Source organism: Oratosquilla oratoria, chromosome 29 (assembly GCF_046742065.1).
Source record: "Oratosquilla oratoria isolate Oo_2021 chromosome 29, ASM4674206v1, whole genome shotgun sequence".
In the NCBI taxonomy this organism is placed as follows: domain Eukaryota; kingdom Metazoa; phylum Arthropoda; class Malacostraca; order Stomatopoda; family Squillidae; genus Oratosquilla; species Oratosquilla oratoria.
Window position 1 is genome coordinate 32,506,397 of NC_134805.1, and position 20,282 is coordinate 32,526,678.

The 20,282-nt window shown below is 36.6% G+C and overlaps 1 protein-coding gene across 3 annotated transcripts in view; it reads left to right on the forward strand.

The window, feature by feature from the left end:
• Positions 1-19,558, forward strand: part of LOC143040702 (UDP-glucosyltransferase 2-like) — a 45,854-nt gene extending 26,296 nt beyond the window's left edge. For all 3 annotated transcript variants that reach the window (XM_076212028.1, XM_076212030.1, XM_076212027.1), the window contains 6 exons: positions 4,584-4,674; positions 7,203-7,294; positions 7,757-7,890; positions 12,186-12,405; positions 13,493-13,636; positions 13,838-19,558. In XM_076212028.1, the coding sequence (XP_076068143.1) occupies positions 4,584-4,674; positions 7,203-7,294; positions 7,757-7,890; positions 12,186-12,405; positions 13,493-13,636; positions 13,838-13,985 (829 nt within the window). In that variant the 3' untranslated portion in view covers positions 13,986-19,558. The remainder of the gene's footprint in view (positions 1-4,583; positions 4,675-7,202; positions 7,295-7,756; positions 7,891-12,185; positions 12,406-13,492; positions 13,637-13,837) is intronic.
• The last annotated feature ends 724 nt before the right edge of the window (positions 19,559-20,282 follow it).

Here is a 20,282-nt window from a genome sequence, read left to right on the forward strand (position 1 = left end):
AAGCCACCTTTATTAATCTTAGCAAGTTGTAAGATTCTCTGACAACTTTGTTTATCTGTTTACCAGGGGACATGTCATTTGAGATAATTACTCCCAGGTCTTTTTCAGACCCCACTTTCTTTACTTCCTTTGTTCCAATTTTATGTTGTCCTGATACTATTATATATATATATATATATATATATATGTGTGTATATATATATATATATATATATATATTTTTTTTTTTTTTACTTTTTCCTAACTCCATTATGCTACATTTCTTTATGTTGAGGTCTACTTCCCATTTTTGGCTCCTTTTCCAAATCTTGTTTAGGTCTCTCTGTAGTGATTCACAATCCGCTTCAGTATTCACTTTCCTTGGCAATTTAGCATCATCTGCAAAGAAGCTCTTGTAACATTCCACATTTTCATTTATGTCATTCACATAAATAGCTAACATTATTGGAGCCAATTCCAATCCCTGTGGAACTCCACTAATCACCTCCTCCCAAGCTGAACTCTTTTTCTTTGAGCACTACTCTCATTTTTCTGCTGTGCAAGAAATCCCAATCCAGTTTATTAATTTACCTTATATCCCTCCTATGTTTTCATTTTTTTTTTTTTTTTTATAATTTTCTTATGTGGTATTTTCTTGAAGGCTTTTTGTAAGTCTAGGAAAGCACAGTCAGCCCATCCATTCCTTTCTTGTATTATATGTATCAGTCTTGAGTAGAAACAGATTAAGTTTGTGGCACATGATCTTCCCTGTCTGAATCCAAATTGTCTCGAATTTATTATGTTGTTTCCTTCCAGGTGTTTTATCCATCTATTATTGATATTTTTTTCACAAATTTTGGCTACAGTATAAGGGAGACCTTTCTGTAATTTGTTGGTTCTTCTTTGTTTCCTCCTTTATATATTGGTACAATATTGACATTTTTCCAGTCCTTTGGTATTTTTCCTTCTTTGAGTGAGCAACTTATTATTACATATTTTGTCCATTAGTTCTTATTACATTCTTTTAGTATCCAATTTGCAATTTCGTCAGGGCCATGTGATTTCCTGACATCAAGGTTTGTTAGATGATCCATTATTTCTTTTTGTGTTATTGTTATTTCCCTCATGGGGGATGATCGCACTTCAATTCCTTCCTCCCAATGCTGTACTTTTTCTTTAGTGAAAATCGACTTCAGCCATTTCTCAATCTTTTGTATATTCTATATTTCCATGACATAGTTTCTCCATTTCCTGTTCATTTTTAAGTTTACCATTCACAAATCTATAGAATAATTTGGGTTGATCTTTTTCATAGTTTCATTTTTCCTCTCTGCACACTTTTATATATCAATTTCTGTGGTTGATATATATTTATCACTTTCCATTTTTTAAATATTTTTTCCATCTATATCTCTTCTATCTTTCACCTCACTGTATCTTCTGTTGAACCAGCACTTAATGTACACCTTTTCATGTATCTGTCTTGGTACATATTTATTCACTCCTTCATTATAGATTTCCATCAAAATCATCCATTTCTCTTCCACTTGTGTCTCTTCTTTGAAAAAGTTCTCCCAATTTAGATTTTGAAAGAATTTCTTAAGTTTTACAAAGTCCATTATGTTGTACATCAGTCTTCCTTTTCTGTATTTCTCAGTTCTCTCTCTCTCTCTATATATATATATACATATATAATTTCTTCCTTTAGTTCAGCTAACGTTACTCCTATATTCAAAAAAGGTGACAAAAAGAAACCAAATAACTATAGGCCTATAAGTTTGACTTCAATCATAGGAAAAATAATGGAAACTATCATCAGAGATGCTATCGAACATCATTTAGAAAGTAACCGTTTGATAAATGATAGCCAGCATGGTTTCACAGAAATGTTCTTGCATGACTAACTTACTCAAATTCTACAACACAGTTATCTCGAATTATGACAAAAGAAACAATATAGATTTAATATATCTAGACTTTGCAAAAGCTTTTGATACCATCCCACATGAAAGACTACTTACTAAATTAGCTTTGCACGCAATAAGTGGTAGCCTATTAAGTTGGACTAGTACGAGTAATTGGTTGAATGGTCGAAAACAGAGAGTTGTTTTACATGGAAAAACTTCTAGATGGACAAATTTTACAAGTGGAGTTCCTCAGGGTTCCGTTCTTGGGCCACTTCTATTCATAGTATAAATAAATGATATAGACCATGGACTAAAATCTACTATTTCCAAATTTGTTGATGATACAAAACTGAGCGGAATGGCAAATGATCACTTAAATCAATTAGATATTCAAGAAGATTTAGATAAATTACAGCAATGGTCTGAAAAGTGGCTAATGAAATTTAACACAAGTAAATGCCAGGTAATGCACATAGGTAAAAATAACAGTAAGTACAATTACAAGTTATTTGGAAATTCATTAACAAAAGTGGATAGTGAAAAAGATTTCGGGGTAATTATCAGTAACAATCTCAAATCATCCAAGCAGCGTATTTCAGCCTCTGAGAAAGCAAATAAGATTCTAGGACTAATTGCGTGATCTTTTGATTTCAAAAGTCCATCACTCATTAACATGCTATATAAATCGTTAGTTCGTCCACATTTGGAATATGCTGTTTCCATATGGTCACCGAATCTCATTAAAGACATTGACAGACTGGAAAATGTACAACGGCGAGCCACAAAACTGATTCCAATTATCAAAAATAAAACATACGAAAATCAACTAAAACATATGAATCTGTTTTCTCTAAAAAAGCGTAGACTCAGAGGTGACTTGATACAGGTCTTTAAAATTCTAAAGGGAATTGACATCAAAAGTGACAAAATTTTCACACTGAATGAGAATCAGACAAGAAACAATGGTCTCAAACTGTCCGGAAATAGATTAAATTTGGAAGTAGGTAGAAACAACTTTGCCAACCATATAGTTAATGAATGGAATAAACTTCCTGCACAGGTAGTGCAATGTAGTTCAGTTCGAAGCTTTAAGAATCATTTAGATAAACACCTAAGCAAGATGCTGTAATGATTATAATTTATTTCATATTATTTGTTTTTGTTTTGTTATCATTTGTCTGTTTTGATTTTCATTTATTGTGTCAATTCATTATTGTTTGCTATTTGCCTGTTTGTTTATTATCTAACTATACCTATGCATTTATTTATATATTTTATTTGTTATTTACATTATTATAGTTTTCATTTATTATTTTTTTATTATTATGATTTTTTTTCACATCCAACCTAGATATGGACCAAAAGGTGTACTGTCGGCACGCTCCACCTTTGTAATCCTTTATTAGTATATGGTCACTCTTTTGAAATGCTGTCTTGTATTCAATTTTATCCACAATTTCAGGTTCCATTGTAAATATCTTTTCTCAACGGTTCTTCACTACTTCTATATCTGATATTTTCTTTTACCCATGTATCATTAAACTTCTAGTAATATTGGATTTAATAGTCAAAAATATATATATAACTTGCACTACTATTTATCTTAGCACTGACCAGGGGTGCAGTGTCAGTTCTATAGGTACCAGATCTCTGGAGGGCCTGACAATAAGAAAATTTTTAATATTATCAATGTAATACTAATATTTTCCTGCCGCCACAAACTATCACATTCAAGCCATCATCCCTCATCCTCTCACCCTTCCCCCACTAAACCAGCCACCACCCACTTGCAGAGGTGCTGGAGTGGTGCTCTGGTGAGCTCTGGTAGCACTGCACTCCTGGCATTGACAATCACTTTCTTGCAATGATGGTCTTTTCCTGGAGACCCACAGCCTCCATTTCAACCAATAAATTACTCAATGATGAGATTTTCTGTGGCATTACGTAAGAGTTGAGTGGAGGGGAGTAGTGCAACGTGCTGTCTTCTGTGTCATGATTGCATCTGGGGCAACTGGAGTTTATGCCATTACTAATTCTATGTTGGTACTGATTTAATGCCTTTTTCTTTTGGCTACCTCCCATGTAAGGGGGGAAAAAAAACTTTTGGTTTATGTATGTATGATTACCTGAATGTAGATGTGCCAGTGCAGTTCTTAATAGTCTTGTGAATGTTTTGTGTGGTTGATTTCTGGGGGGGGACTGATGAAGTATAGAACTTGGTGGTCTATCATAAAGTACAAAGCCAATACAGGGGGATCTTGAATCCAATCCAAAACCACTTGGCAGCCCCCTGGGGCTCCCCCTCCAAATGAAAATGAGAAAATTCACTAAGTTTGATGATGGATGACAAGATGACTCCTTCTGATGTCTTTCTTGTTTAACCACCTCATACAGGTATTAATCATCTATCCTGTAACAAATAAAACACACTAATGTATCCCTGTTCTCATGAAAAGAAGTGAATTAGGTGTCAGTATTAGACGGCTGTATTCACCTAGTTGTATTTTACGGGAAGACGAGTGAAGAGCATATAAAGCAAGTGATTTATTTCAGCTTATTTTGATCTTTTTCTATTAAGTGGTGACACTGATTTCTTGCATGTTTGTGCCTCTATTATTCTATTCACTTGCCCACTAAACTGTGAATAAATAAAGTTTCTTTCCTTTGTGGTGAAAATGGATGCTAACACCACCACAGCTATCGTGGTATGGAGATCCCCAGACCATATGTGCCCACTGTTATCCATGCTGGAGGACTCCATATCCATCCTCCAAAACCTCTTCCTCAGGTATGACCATTCTTTATTACACTTTTTCTTACTCTTTATGAATGTCCAACACTTTTACTGTTGAGGTGTCTTAATCATATTCTAGTCACTGTTCGGTGGATATATTCATCTTAGGGCATCAGTTGTCACTTATCACTGACTGGAAACCTACAGCTCCACAAATGTTGGCAATGTTTCTCAGGCTCCCCCATACATCCTCTGGGAAGAAATGTTGGACATTTGTCTGTACTGTATTAGTGTAGTACCATTTCTGTAGCACCAGATTATAGAAAAAGTGGGAGGGAAACAATCATTGGATGTCAATCCTTCTTACCTGAAGTGATGGAAAAAATACTGTTGAAAATTATAAAGATCTTGGGGCCATTCTAGAAATTGAATGTCAGCCCCTGAGGACTGTACCTCCAGATAGAGGTAAGGGTGCTCATGGGATTTACAGATGAACAGAAGGGAGGTTATTATTATATAGGAGATAAAACACAGAATCAGTTCATCTGTCAAAGTATTATCTTACTCTAAAGAAAATATCAAAACATTCCCTGAGGGTTTTTGCATAAACTAATGTAGTGCCTGTAATGGTATGACGATTACCTATTTATTTGCTTAAAGAATGGGCATGATGTAGTTCCCCCTTTATAAGAACAAAACTATGTCTGGCCCCAACTACCACAGATAAAATAGGATTATTTCAACATATACATATATATATATATATATAGAGTGATAGTTGGGAAATTCTACATTAATCAAGATTGTTCTGCTTAGTGTTCATAAGGTGTTTGTTCATGTTTTTGCTGCCACTATCCCAGTTACAAGGGTTATTGTTAGAACATGTAGTAATTTGTGGACACCACACTGTTTTATTCCATTCCCCCCCTTCCCTTTTTTTTTTTTAGGTTGTTTAGGGGTTATGTTGCTTTTGCGGGATCAAGAGTGAAGGGAAACATAAAATTCAAGTCTAAATCAATTTTGTTTTACTGTTCTATGAGAAAATTATATTTGATTTTCACAACACTTATGACATGTAACTCCTTCATAATCCATACTCAACATAATATATTTATAGACCAGTAATGTGTGGTTTCTACTCATAGAAGATACTGGGTTGGGGGTATGAATGCCTCCCCATAGGATGCATATACTTCCCTTTAACCTTAACTCCTTTTATTCTATCACATTTTGACACTGATAGTTTGTACTTATGAACCACTATATATATGTATATCAAAGTTTGCCAAAATCTTACATTGGATTACAATACAGTAATAATCTATGAACACAGAAGTAGCATGGGGGGGGGTAATTATTTAACGCTTTCGATGGTGTGAGTGAAACATGTGAGATTTACGTCACTAAACCTTCCAGCCACCTTTTAATTATCATTCTACACATAATAATCTAACCTAATATCCACTAATTTATTGTTGTGAGAAGGCAACTCTCGGCCACAATCCTGGGATTGTGGCCGAGAGAATCATATATATCCAGCAGTAGAAACCAATAAAAACCGTTATGAAGAAATGGCCATTTCTTCATAACGGTTTTTATTGGTTTCTACTGCTAGATACATATGATTCTTATGATCATAATGTTCCTCGATTCTAATGTAATTGTGTGTATGTTAGAAGTTCCCTATCCCATTTTTGTTTCTGCCAATGGGGCTTGCCTTTGAATCTCTATATAAATTGGCTAACTTCTATATGCAATATATCCATAATTTCCAATGCTTTACCAAGCTACTTGAACCTACCTGCCAATGGGGCTTGCCTTTGAATGCCTACCCCTTGTGTTATACCCTCCGGGTGCTTAGGATTGTGTTTGTATCCTTGTTGAAGGCCCCGCCTACCACTTCATAATTTAAGGTGGTGGAATATTCATGTGCCCTAAAATCCTAGAAATGCTGAACTGGAAGGTGGGAATTTTTCTCCTTCGCCAAAATTTAAGGTTCCTAATCGATTCATACATACAAAAATGTCCTCATGACATAATGGAGGGGTGGAGTGAGAGACATAATTTCCCCAGAATGTCACATACAACTCCAAAAAAATAATATCCAATTAAATCCTTGACCTTAAACTAATATTCTATATTCTAACATGATCAGGTAATATTCCTCTTTAACCCATTCAACTCCGATGACAAGATGTCTTGTCATTTGGTCAAATAAAACAAAAAATCATAAAACACCAAAATGTTTGATCAAACACCAGAAAAATATGACGTCAGTCCTCGCTTCGCTCGCAGCGAAGCGAGGACTGACGTCATATTTTTCTGGTGTTTGATCAAACATTTTGGTGTTTTATGATTTTTTGTTTTATTTGACCAAATGACAAGACATCTTGTCATCGGAGTTGAATGGGTTAAAGATCTTGTTTCTTACTACCATATTGAAATTAGCACACTGCCCAGCTCTCTTATTAAAGTTCTCACTCCAACTATCTTAATGCATTTCATAAGCCATAATCACATATTCAATATTTAATTTTCCTCAGCTCCTTGGTTATATACTTATAGCAAATTTTCATTTACAGGACCTGGAAGACTGGGTACAAGGAGCTGGGGATGATGGAGTTATCTACTTCAGTCTTGGTTCAGTGGCTAACACCTCAGATATGCCTGAAAAGTATATATATATTTTTTCTTCAAATATTTAAATATTTTACAGGATTGCTGTCATTAAAACCTGTTTTATATTTGGCCCCCTTTAGTTCTAAATGTATTTCATTGTCCAAAATTAAAGTATTTCCAAAAGTACTTAATATCTTTGACTATTTTTTTCTTGGAAGAAATTATTGTACTATTACTCCTTTATCCTGGTGACAGCATGCCTATATTTTGTTCTGGCTTCATTTCTTTATAATTCATCTGGAAAATTAAGGTTCCAAAAAAGTCTATTTTATTGTAATCTAGTCTTTAGCTGAATAAAGTTGCCTAGCATCTGCCAAAATAAATTCTGTAAGGGATGTCAGTTGGCTGAAGACTATGCTTAGGTCCTTAACTTGAGGAAGACTTGTCATAGAAACCTAAAACATTATAGATTATAAGTTCAGATTCCTGTGGTTCACATTGTTACTCTTGGTTGCAGCTACCGTTTGGCTTTTGTACGTGGGTTGGGTCGTCTGAAACAGAGAGTACTCTGGAAGTGGAACAGTGGATACATGGAGGACCTGCCACCCAATGTACATATATCAAAATGGCTTCCCCAGCAGGATATCTTAGGTGAGCAAGTGAAGATTTCTTCTCCAATTTGTTATTAGTGGTCCACTTGTCTGTTCTGTGGGGCTTCCCATCAAGATGTGCAAGATTTCTTCAGTATGATATCTGTTATATCTTAGGTTTTTCCGTGTGTGTCAATTAGTTTCTTTATCAATATCCTTAAATTAGGAAGGATAAATCAAATGCATGCTTGCCACAACACCATATACTGTATATTACACTGTTTCTGTTTATATCATGATGCCCAAAGCATGCAAAAACATCAACAAAACAAAAGCAAAAGGCACTTATCGCCATGAACCTAAACATTGTTTTAATCTGAATACACTACAGATTCCTCCCCTCTTATTTTTGGGTTTATACAGAACATAAAAACATTACATTCAGTTAATCTATAAAGAGGTTTCACTGACCTATTTGACCTTCTCAATACTGGCTCAGTAGGAACATAAGGTTCATTAATGGGTTTGTCAAAATTATTTTTATTATGAAGCACCTCAGTGGCAACTGCAGGTTGTGAAATGGTACCACTGGTAACACAGTCATTTACACTTTCACCATTTCCACCATTAATGTTAGTATTTGGTTTAACAAATGAATGTTCAATTTGACAATCAGAGAAGATGAAGAAACTGGTGATTTTTCATTTTCAATAGTATTATACCTAGCTTTCAATTGATCAGATTGTCTACGCCAAATTAAATTTCTACTTTCGGTTAACACTTTTACATAATTTCTGGCACCTGTAGCCTCAATAATAATGCCGGGTAACCAAGTTTCACCTCTAGAATATATATATATATTTTTTTTTTTTTGCAAAAACTGCTTGTCCAACTTCAAATCTGCTTTCTACACAATCAAGAGCATTTTGCTTATTAACTAACATGTTCTCTTTCTCCTTTATTTTAGTTATTTTACATATGTTCAGAGGAGATTTAAATTTTGTGTAAAATATCACTTCAGCAGGGCTTTCTTTTGTACCTGAATGAATGGTTCTCCTGTTATACAGAAACCTACTAACTTTTGTGTTAATTGATCCACGTTGATATTTTAGCATTCCCTGTTTAAAACTTTTAACATATCTCTCAGCTAATCCATTGGATGCAGGATGAAAGGGAGCTGGATTGATCAGTTTTATTCCATTCCTTTCATAAAACTCTTTGATATAAGCAGAAACAAAATAAGCAACATATCGGAAACAATGACATCAGGAATACAAAAATTAGCAAAGATTTTCCTTAACAAATCCATAGTATTAGCACTAACCATGCTTGAAGTATATTGAATATCAATAAACTTAGAATAAGAATCTACTACTTGTACCAAAAAAAAAAAAAAAAAAAAAAAAAGTGGTCCACAATAATCAATGTGAATCCTACTCCAAGGCTTACTAGCAAAATTCCACATCACTTTACTTGAAGAAGCTTGGTTATTTCTAACACAACATTCATTACAACTTTTTGCAAGCTCTTCAATATCATCAGAAAGCCTGGGCCACCAAATGTTTTCCTAAGCCTCAGCTTTCATTGCAACAATTCCATTATGACTGGAATGCAGTAGCTGTAACACTTTAGTTCTTAAGGCAGATGGAACAATAACTCTATTTTTTAACAGAACAACACTATTATGAATGGATAAATAATTTTCAACATGAGAATATTCTCTACAAACATCTGAACTGTTATTCCATCCAAATTTTTCAAGAGAAATTAATTTACTCAGTACATGATCTTCTTTTGTCAGTTTCTGTACAATTTCAAAAGAAAAGGTAAAAGCATTGAAAATTTATACAAGTTTCACATATTCAGCTGGTGTACCTGAATTCATACAATTATCAATAGGTAACCTACTCAAAGCATCAGCAACTATGTTGGTTTTACAACTTTTATGAACAAGATTATAGCTATATTGTGACAACAAAACAGACCATCTGATTAATCTTGCATATCAATTTATCGGAATTGTTTTTTTCTGAACAATCCAAGAAATGATTCATGATCTGTTCTCAACTCAAAATTCCTACCTAATAGATAGTATTTAAATTTCGTGACATCAAACACTAGTGCTAGCCCTTCCTGGTCAGTCTGTGAGTAATCTTTCTCTGCAGAAGTAGGCTTTTTACTAGCAAATGCAATAGGTTTCTCAACATTATTTTCAACCTGTATCAATACACAACCTACACCTATACTGGAGAAGCAACACATTCTAGAATCAATTTTGACTTTCCAGTAAAGCATGATAAAACATCAGATGTACATAAAGTTTCCATGACTTTATAAGCTACTTGGCATTGTTTTGACTTCACAAACTTGACATTGTTTTTTGTTAAATAATAGTGGTGACACATTTCGGAAAACTTATGGATGAATCTACTGTAATGAGTGACTAATCCAAGAAATGACTGAAGCTCATGCAATCTTTTTTTGTACTGGAGCATCAAGGATAGCTTTAACTTTATTCTCCAGAAATCACATAACCAAGGGAATCAAATACAGTCTTATTAAACTCACATTTTTCCAGATTCAACTTGACATTAGCTTCAGCCAATTTATTCAAAACAAGTACTGTATATATAAATGATATAGACCGCAGACTAAAATCTATTGTCTCCAATTTTGCTGATGATACAAAACTGTGCAGAATGGCAAATAATCACTTAAATCAATTAGATATTCAAGAAGATTTAGATAAATTACAACAATGGTCTGAAAAGTGGCTAATGAAATTTAACACAAATAATGCAAGGTTATGCACATAGGTAAAAATAACAGTAAGTATGATTACAAGTTATTTGGAAATTTGTTAACAAAAATGGATAGGGAAAAAGATCTTGGCGTAATTATCAGTAATGATCTCAAATCATCTAAGCAGTGTATTTCAACCTCTAAGAAAGTAAATAAGATTCTAGGACTGATTGTGTGATCTTTTGACTTCAAAAGTACATCTCTCATTAAAAAGCTATATAAATCGTTAGTTCATCCACATTTGGAATATGCTGTTTCTGTATGGTCATCAAATCTCCTTAAAGACATTAACAGATTGGAAAAAGTACAACAGAGAGCCACAAAACCGATTCCAAATATAAAAACAAAGCATACAAAAATCGACTAAAACATATGAATCTGTTTTCCCATAAAAGTACTGAAGATCATCACTGAAACACATCATCTAGGCTGTCGGAATCTTCATTGTCATCTAGACGTAATGGTGTTGGTGACGTTAGCAACACTCCTGGGTTGCTAGACGTAGAAGGCACTGCTTTTTCGCTAGACACGTCTGCTGTAGATGACATGTCTGCTGAATGTTTTTTAGCAATTTTGTTTAATATATCTTGCAAACTTTGTTGCTTCATATACTTAGGCCTTTCTTTGATAAATTTATCCTGCAACATGTAAATATTCATTATTTCTTGCTCAGTTATAAAACTCCGCTGCTCTAAACCTTTCAGCAGTTCACCTGTCAACTGAATTAAATGTTCAATAGAAATTCTTTCTGTTACTTTTTCCTCATTTTCATCACTACTTTCTCCTTCACTGGTTTGTTTTTCTGGGCTTATAACCATTTCTACAATTTCTGAGTCAGTATAATGATGAACAACAGGGGCACTGGCATCAACATCCATCCGCTTGTCACTTCCTTTATTCACTGGAGCCATGGTAGGGGATAGAACTCTTTTTTTTTTACCAAAGTGTAAAAATCACGAGAGGAAAAGATTGCTGGATGCTGATGTTTATAATTCCTGCTCAAATTTGTTTTTGTAGGACACAGCGCCACCAAATGCTAGTGGCCAGTAGCGAAAATAATCCCGGATAATTGATTGTTCCAGATTAATGATTGCCGGATGAGTGATGGTCGACCTGTACAAGCATGTGCAGGTGGTGCTAAGTTGCAAGATAATAGGTTAAGGACATATGTTTGCAGCAAAGTATATTCTTAAACCTATTAGGTTGCACCGAACTAAAAACTAACTTACAGTTTTATTCTGACAATCAGTGTATTTGAAAAATGACTGAAAAATACAAATATATGAACTTGAGAGCTTGTGAGGGGCTACTGAATTTTTTTTGGGGGCTAAGCCCCTCCATAGCCCTCCTGTGGCTATGGGCCTGAGGAGAGACCCAGTATTCTCTTTCATTCATCTTACAAGACTACTTCATACAGGATCCAGTCATCAACCCCTGTGATAACAAATGCTGTTTTTCATATTATTGATCACATTTTCAATGTACTTGCCATTTTCAATTATAATTCTCTGTAAAACTTGCATATTTGTACATAGAACTCTTTATTCTTGGCAGCCCATCCAAATGTGCGTCTCTTCATCAGCCATGGTGGTATCCACAGTGTGCAAGAATCTGTTTACCATGGAGTGCCAATTGTTGGTATGCCCATATTCTCAGACCAGTATCACAACTTGGGACAAGGAGCTCGTGAGGGATGGGTGCATCTCTTAAAGTGGGAAAACCTAACAGAAGACACTTTAGTAGCAACTGTGAAAGCTGCTTTAAATGATCCAAGGTATTGTACATGATTGTGATAAGGTGTTTAGATATGATACATGCAGCTATTTTAAGTGGCAAGAGTGAACAGTGAGAACACAAGCTAATAGGTGTGACAGTGACCCATACATATATACAAACCTTGAATGTCAGAGTAATTAGTTTGTGATCACAGTAGACCTATGACCTTGAGGTATTTGGAGACAAATGTTGTCATATCTTTCCAAAGAATCTTTAAAAAACATTAAGGTGAATGGATGGAATGAAAAGAGTTTTGCATGCATGTGGAATGTATCAAGCAGGAAAGAATACAGAAAGTATTAGTGAATAAATCACCAATAGAGCTGTACTTCATGAATCATTTTGAGTGGATGAGGAAAGGGAAGGGGTCACCATATGAAGCAGTGGGGGAGCAGCTCTAGCTGTTGGGACCCATGAAACTATAATTTACTGGATTGTTCTTGGCACAAGCTGTGATGAAGTGCAGTCATACCCTTTGTCCAAAAGGTGCCAAGATAGATGAGTTAAGTAGATTAAATTGCATAAGAAGCATATCAATTCAGATACCACTTTGGTTTAGTCTATTGATCTGTTGTGCTTGGTCTCCTAGAAATAGTGTCCTTGTCTGGGTAAGGCAAAGCAATATGAGGTGTTCAGAATCTTCTTTGTGGTAATTGCATGTGTGGCTAGTTCTGCTATGTAATACCATCATTCTAAAGCTGGCTGATGGCCAGAATGTAGACATTTAGTGTAGTTCTTGTCATGAGAGGGATTTCCCAGTAGGGCTGATGTCAGAGTTCCATGCTAACTCTTAGAGTGTTTGTTTTGCAATTCTTTTTTTAGATTAGACTCATTATGTATTGCTAATATACGAGTTGTATGCTGCCAGTATTTTTTGTTACAGTTAGAGCTTGTTTTATGTAATGGGATGGGTGTGTGGGACCAAGCTTTTGCACAAAATTATTTGCTCATTTTCATGGTGTTATTTGTGAATGGCAATGAATTTATGGCCCCCTTGTAAGTGGGATAAGGCATTTGGTGTATGGATAAGTAAATATATCTAAATGACCCTAAAGCCAAATATCTAATGGAAATTACTCAACTAGACTTCAGGAGAGTATGAAGAGGAAGAGTATGATCATAAAGGACCAGCCCATGAGTCCTGAAGAGACCGTTGTCTACTGGATTGAATACGTCATTCGCCATGGTGGAACAGAACACCTACGATGTCCTGCAGCAGATATGAATTGGTAAAGAAACATATTCTACTCTTTATATAATCATAAACCAGTTATCACAAACAATACTTATTTGATGAAAACTCAAGTGTAACCAAGACTGAGAACAGATTGATAAAATTTTATGGCCTGCAGAAGCCTGCAATTGAACAATTAAGATGGACAACAGATTCCACATCTTGAGATAAATTGACATTCATTCGATCTTTTCAGGTTCTTCCTATACAATTATGATGTGTGGATCACCTTCTTCATCACAATCTGCCTCCTGTTTTACCTCAGTTTTGCTATGCTGCTGTGTACCCTGAGATTCTGCCTCAAACGATGTAGTTACTCTGATGTGAAAAAAAAGACTGAATAGACTTAGCAATAGCATTCCTCAGTGCCATAAAGAAATTGATGGTGGTGTCTAAATATGACACTTTTATATGAAGAGTACCAGTTTATGTAAAATTACCATATATCAGTCATTGGACACTTAACCTCTTGCAGGTTCATATGTTCATATATACATAAAAGATATCATCAATGTGTTGTGATAACATAAACATTGCTTGGCTCCTTGTTTGAAATATTAGGGGGGGTTCAGCTCTTGTTGATAACCATGAAGCCATACCCAATTCTTATTAAAAGGGTGTAAACAATGAATTCTACTTGGTAACCTTTATTTGCACACCAACAATTGTAAGAATTAAAACAGGGTTTTCAATAAAGAAATTTAGATTAAAATTGTCAGTGGCACAGGGATGCAGTGCCTGACTGTTGCAAAGAGCACATATGAGAAGGATGTACCCCTTTTCATATAAAGTATATCATGCAGCCTGATGGTTCTTACATTGGTACATGCACCCCATGGGGATGCTTATGAATACAACTTTTAGGTGGGGGATGGGTTATGTCAACTGAAAGACTTCTTGCTCACTAGGTATATAGTTGAAATGTTAAAACCTGTCATCCAAGGAAATTATCATATTAAAAGTCATGACCAAGTGGTATATACATCCATACATACATATACCAATGACTATTTCCCCCTTACAAGGGAGGTGAAAAAAAGGCATAAAATCCACTTCCACTCATTCCATCCACACATATTCCACTCCCATTCACCCCCCTCCCTCCCTCTTATCTTGGTTCCTCCTGGATGATGGGTCGTTCCTGCATCTTGCCTACTGCCCTGGGTCAGAAGCAGTGTAGCAAGACACAGCACATCCACAGCAAGGCCGTTTCATTTCATCGGTGACCCCCACCCCTCTCTATCCCCTCGTGCAGAAAAGGAGAAGACAGGGAGAAATCCTTTCAGGCTGCATCAAAATATCATTCACACATACAGTACTCCCTCACCCCATTCACAACCCACGCCCTTCCATGCATCACAGCATTATCCATACACAACCATTCTCCATTCACCCCTATCTTCTGTCTTCTCCCTTCATTCCTCAACAGACATTCCCCTCTTTCTCTTTCCCAATGCCCCTTTTACCCCATCCATCAATCTTATCCTTGGTCACCCCCTCATGTTCACTCCTTTCACATCTGCTTTCCAAATCTCTTTCGTTAGTTTTTCTTTACCCATTCTTTCCATGTGTCCAAACCATCCCAATTTTCTTTCATCAGTTCTATCTCCCAAGTCCCTTTCCACCCCCACTCTCCTCCTCATTTCTCACTCTATCCAGCCTAGTAACCCCTATCATACTTCTCAGGCACCTCATCTCAAAAACATTCAAACTCCCCCTCTCTTCCTGTCTTATGTTCCATGTTTCTGCCCCATACAGTGCTGTCAGCACAATCACTCCTCCATACAAGCTCCTCTTAACATCCATTCCCAAATATCTATTGCTCATTATGCTTTTTAATCCCTCAAGGCATTTACTTGCTTCTCTCAATCTACATTCAACCTCTGCATCCACTCCTCCCTTTCCTGCCACATTTGCACCCAAGTATCTAAAACTGTCCACTTTCTCCAATCTCTATCCCTTAATACACACCTCCAATTTGCTGCCACATTCTCCCCTTGTGCATCTCATCACCTTACTTTTACTCATATTTATCTTCAACTTCCTTCTTTCACACACCTTCCCAAACTCCCTCACTAACTTCCTTAATCACTCCTCTGACCCTGCCACAAACACAGTGTTGTCAGTGAACAACAACTGGCTTATCTCCCACTTTTCTCCATTTTCTTTAACCATCTCCAACCCCTGGCCCATTATCCTTGCATTTACCTCTTGCATCACCCTATACATATATAAATTGAACAGCCAATGCAACATAACACATCCCTGTCAAAGTCCCACCCTTACCTCAAACTACTCACTCTCTCATTTCTGGTTCTAACACAAGCTCTACTATTCTTGTAAAAACTCTTGACTGCTTTTAATAGCTTTTCTCCTATCCCATATATCTATAATACCTCCCATAGTGCCTTCCTGTCTACCCTGTCATAAGCGTTTTCCAAATTGATAAAGGCCCAAAAACATCCTTACCTTTTGCTAAAGCTTTCTCACATATCTGCCTTACCACAAAAAATTGATCCGTGCAACCCCTACCTGTCCTAAATCCACACTGTTCCTCACTAATTACTCCCTCTGTTCCTCTCCTAATCCTCTCAATCAAAACTCCCCCATTAGTTTTACCAACTACACTCAACATACTGATCCCTCTGAAACTACTGCACTCACACTTGTCCCCTTTTCCCTTCTAAAGTGGAACTATACATGTACTCCTCTAGTCCTCCAGCACTCTACCCTCTTTTAGACAAACATTTAGCAATCTCACCAGCCAGTCCACCTTCACTGTACCTCCCTTTTTTAGACACTCTGCATGACACCCATCTAACCCAGGTACCTTACCTGCTCTCATCATTTTGACAACTGGTTTCACCTCATCTTTCCTTATTTCTCCTCATTTTTCTCACTCATCACTCATTTTCTTAGCACTCCCCATTGCAACTACCTTTCCCTCCCTATCCTCCTTCACATTTTGCAACTCCCTAAAATACTCTGCCCATCTTCCTTTTACTGTCGTTTCTTCTATTATCATCTCTCCATCTGCACCTTTTACCTTTTCTTCTCTACTTGATTTGCCTCTTCTTTTTCTCTTTATTCATTTCCAAAACATCTTTTGATTACTTTCCAAATTTTCTGTCATACTCTTACCCTATTCCATATCTGCTCTCCTCTTTGCCTCCCTTATTGCTTTACTTCTTTTCTCTTCTCTTTGTACCTCTCATCTTATTTTGTAACCAATCTATGAATGCTAGTTTCTTCTCTTCTACAACCTTCTTTGCTTCCTCATCCAACCACTCACTACCCTTCCTACTATTTCCTCCCATCCTCCTTGTACCAAGTGGCACAATCTTAAAAGGTCCAAGTGCCACCAATATAGCTTATTATTACGGTCTCTTGCAATTGAACTCACCTTTTCTACGGCACATGGGCCGTGATCCGGAAATCACGAGTGATGGAAGAATCTTACATGCAATGGGACCTTTCGCAGTGAGCAAATTGATACCAGACATCGCCAGATTTTGTAATTCTTGCCGGAAAATAAATACTTTTTTGGGCAAGTCGTATAAGCTTACAGAGGTGTATCGTTGTACATTATTATGTCTGAAATTTAAGTCAATTAATTTCATGATTGCAAACGGCATATAGCATTGTTTGACCCTCTATTTATAATCACAGATGATATTCGTAAAACAGCCTATAATTGTATCAAGCCAAGCAATTTGTCATTTTCTACCGACTTCAATGGACATATACTGATATATACTTTCATTTGAATGCACCAAGCAATAGGCAAATCCATGTAATGTATCGAAAATATAATTTTGCATCGAAGACTTAATTTTTTCAGTATGATAAGCTTTGTCTTCCTCTTGTTTTTTCTTGAATCTGACATGCAGTTTGCCACGGCACACGTAAAATTAGTCATATTTGTTTGAAAATAGCTCCCAGCAGATCTAAGAGGCTATTCTTTACAAAAATGTCGTTAACTTCGTACATCTGCCACCACTGTTGTTATTTTTTATCTCACTGATTATCTTCATATACAGGACGTGACAGTGATATCCATTATTTTTCAACACTCAGATAAACTGCACAAATCGAAATCAACATCCTCTAATTTTTACTGCTCATAGTTACTTCAGTAAAAATAATTACCTATTTTTAGTTTTACCTTATAATTAAATTAACAAAGCCTTATCACACACCAGTAAGTAAAAATTATAACATTATGAGTCATGTTTTTAATTTTAAATACATTTATGCAGCAATTTATGGCGTATCTTTTTTTTTAAATATCGGTTTCCAAATTAGCTAAGTCACCCCTTTGCCTCGTGAAATCCGAGACAATTGAAAATTCTAGCGCTAATAGGAATCTACGAGCCTGACTGCGAAAGGTCCCATTGTCCTGGTCAGGAAAAGGCAGGAGTGTCACTTTCTTTTGACTAACGAATAGGAGGATTGACACTCATGCTTAACACTGGGTCTAAGCTTGCACTGAGTATGGTAGCTATCCGGGGTATGGCGGGTGACGCCGGGACCCCCCTTGCGTCCCCCCACGCATACCCTCGCTACATACCCCTTGGTTACTCTCCAAATCACGCATCAATCACACGTTACAAATCACGTCACGTCCATACTAACCATCCAGGCGCACTATGCAACATATATTCATGCTCTTTTGCCACATTATTTTTACAAATGTTTGCATATGTGCAACAGGTCAGGCTTTTATGCACTAGGTTCTTGTTCCATGAATGAAGAGTCTGATTATTATTATTATTATTGTTGTTTTGGATATCACAATCATTCAGCTGTTAATGTTCCAATTCTTCTTCCAACAATCTGGCATGGAAAGAATACATGAAACTAAAATGACTAATATGAAATACATTATGAAATAGTCTTTGGATCCGAAGCACCTTAACTTTTTTTTTAATGTTGCATTACATAATTCTATGGCAATGCCAGATTTCATTAACTTTTAATAGAAGCTCAAAGGAACAACTTGAAAGTTGAAATGAAGCCATAGGTGTAAACCAGCTTTAGCTACCAGGCCCTGCTGTGGAGATTGTGTTTCTTGATGCATTACTTCTGACCCAAGCAGAGGGTGGGAGACATGGTTGATCCTTCATCCATAAGGAGTTAAAATAGAAGTGACAAAGACAGGGTGTTGGATGGATGATGAAAGAGTGTAGAATGAGTGAAGGGTAGGTGTATCCCTGACTTAAAATCAATCTACTTTTTTTTTTTTCTTTTTTTTTTTTTGGGGGGGGGGGACTCCATACAGGCACAATTGAAATATTTCTAGATTTATGCATGGACACAATGATCTCTACCAACCAGTATGGGGCTTGGGGTTTCCAGTCAAATGTATGGTAGCAACTGTTACATTCAACTACCAGGATTTGTAGAAGTTAAATCTAAAAATGTTGCAAGATGATTGAAGGGACTATTCAATCCTTTTGATGTCTTGCGTGCACATGCGCGCACGCACGCACTTGGTGCAGGATGGAACGTCCGTCTTCAGAAAACTCCCATTGTTGTCGGACCTGACAGTGGTCATAAGGACCAGGTGCATCTGAACTCACCCGGACATCTGGGCCGAGTGACCGGGACATTTGCGTCCAACATTGCCAAACTGCAAGAACAGCATACGTCAATATTATATTTCTTTATTTACTCCCTTTGTAAATATGGACCCATGCATGAATACTGAGTGTCCATACTCAGTCCATGCATTGTACATTGTATGAATGAAAGTGTGCATTGTAGAAATAGGAGGAAATAAATGATTATAGTTAAGTGTAGTGGCAACAGCCACTTTGTGCCTATAAATAGAATTTGGCAACTCCCCGAATTCTGCTCGTTGTTTATCTGAGAATGTAGAGCACTCTAGACGAAGACATTAAAGCCAACAAACCATCATCTCGTTTGTTTCACCAAACTCAATGTAGATCACAAACAACAACCATATATACATACATATATATACCCCCGTCTCGACGCTGGCGTGCTTTCTTGGGAGATAAGGGTGAAAATGAGCTCGATGAAGGGCAGCTACTCGAATCTAAGGAAGCCTAAACCTAGATTTCCCGTGAAAAGTACCTGCCTTCCAGAGATGGGCGCGTTTCTCGATGCGTTCCGCTTTAGTTTAGCCGCGGTTAGCGCTCCCAAACTATTAAAGCTTAAGAGACAGGTTCACACCGAAATAAAAGGTCCCATATTATACCAAAGAAAAATTTTGTAGGCTACATACTATACTGGCACCTATATTGCTTTAATAGTTTGGGAGCGCAAACCACGACCAAATTAAAGCAGAACACGCCCAGTTTTGCTGTTCATATATGTTGCATGAACATATAATTATAACACATCGTGGTCTTAGGGGCACTTGGTGATTTTCTTTGTCTCTTAATTTCTGACTGATGAATGTGTAACGCACCGGGTTAGTGCGTAGTAGGAATGGGAGGAGGACAGCGGCGGCGTCAGGAATTTTTAGTTGGGGAGGCTAAGAGGGTGCTGAGCAAATTTTTGGGGGGGCTAATAGTAATATAATTTCCGAAAGGCGTAGTCCAAGGTCCAGCATGGGGTCAAAGGGGCCGGCCTAGGGTCCTTGTTAGGGTCCAGGGGCACCGCCCTGACGGGAG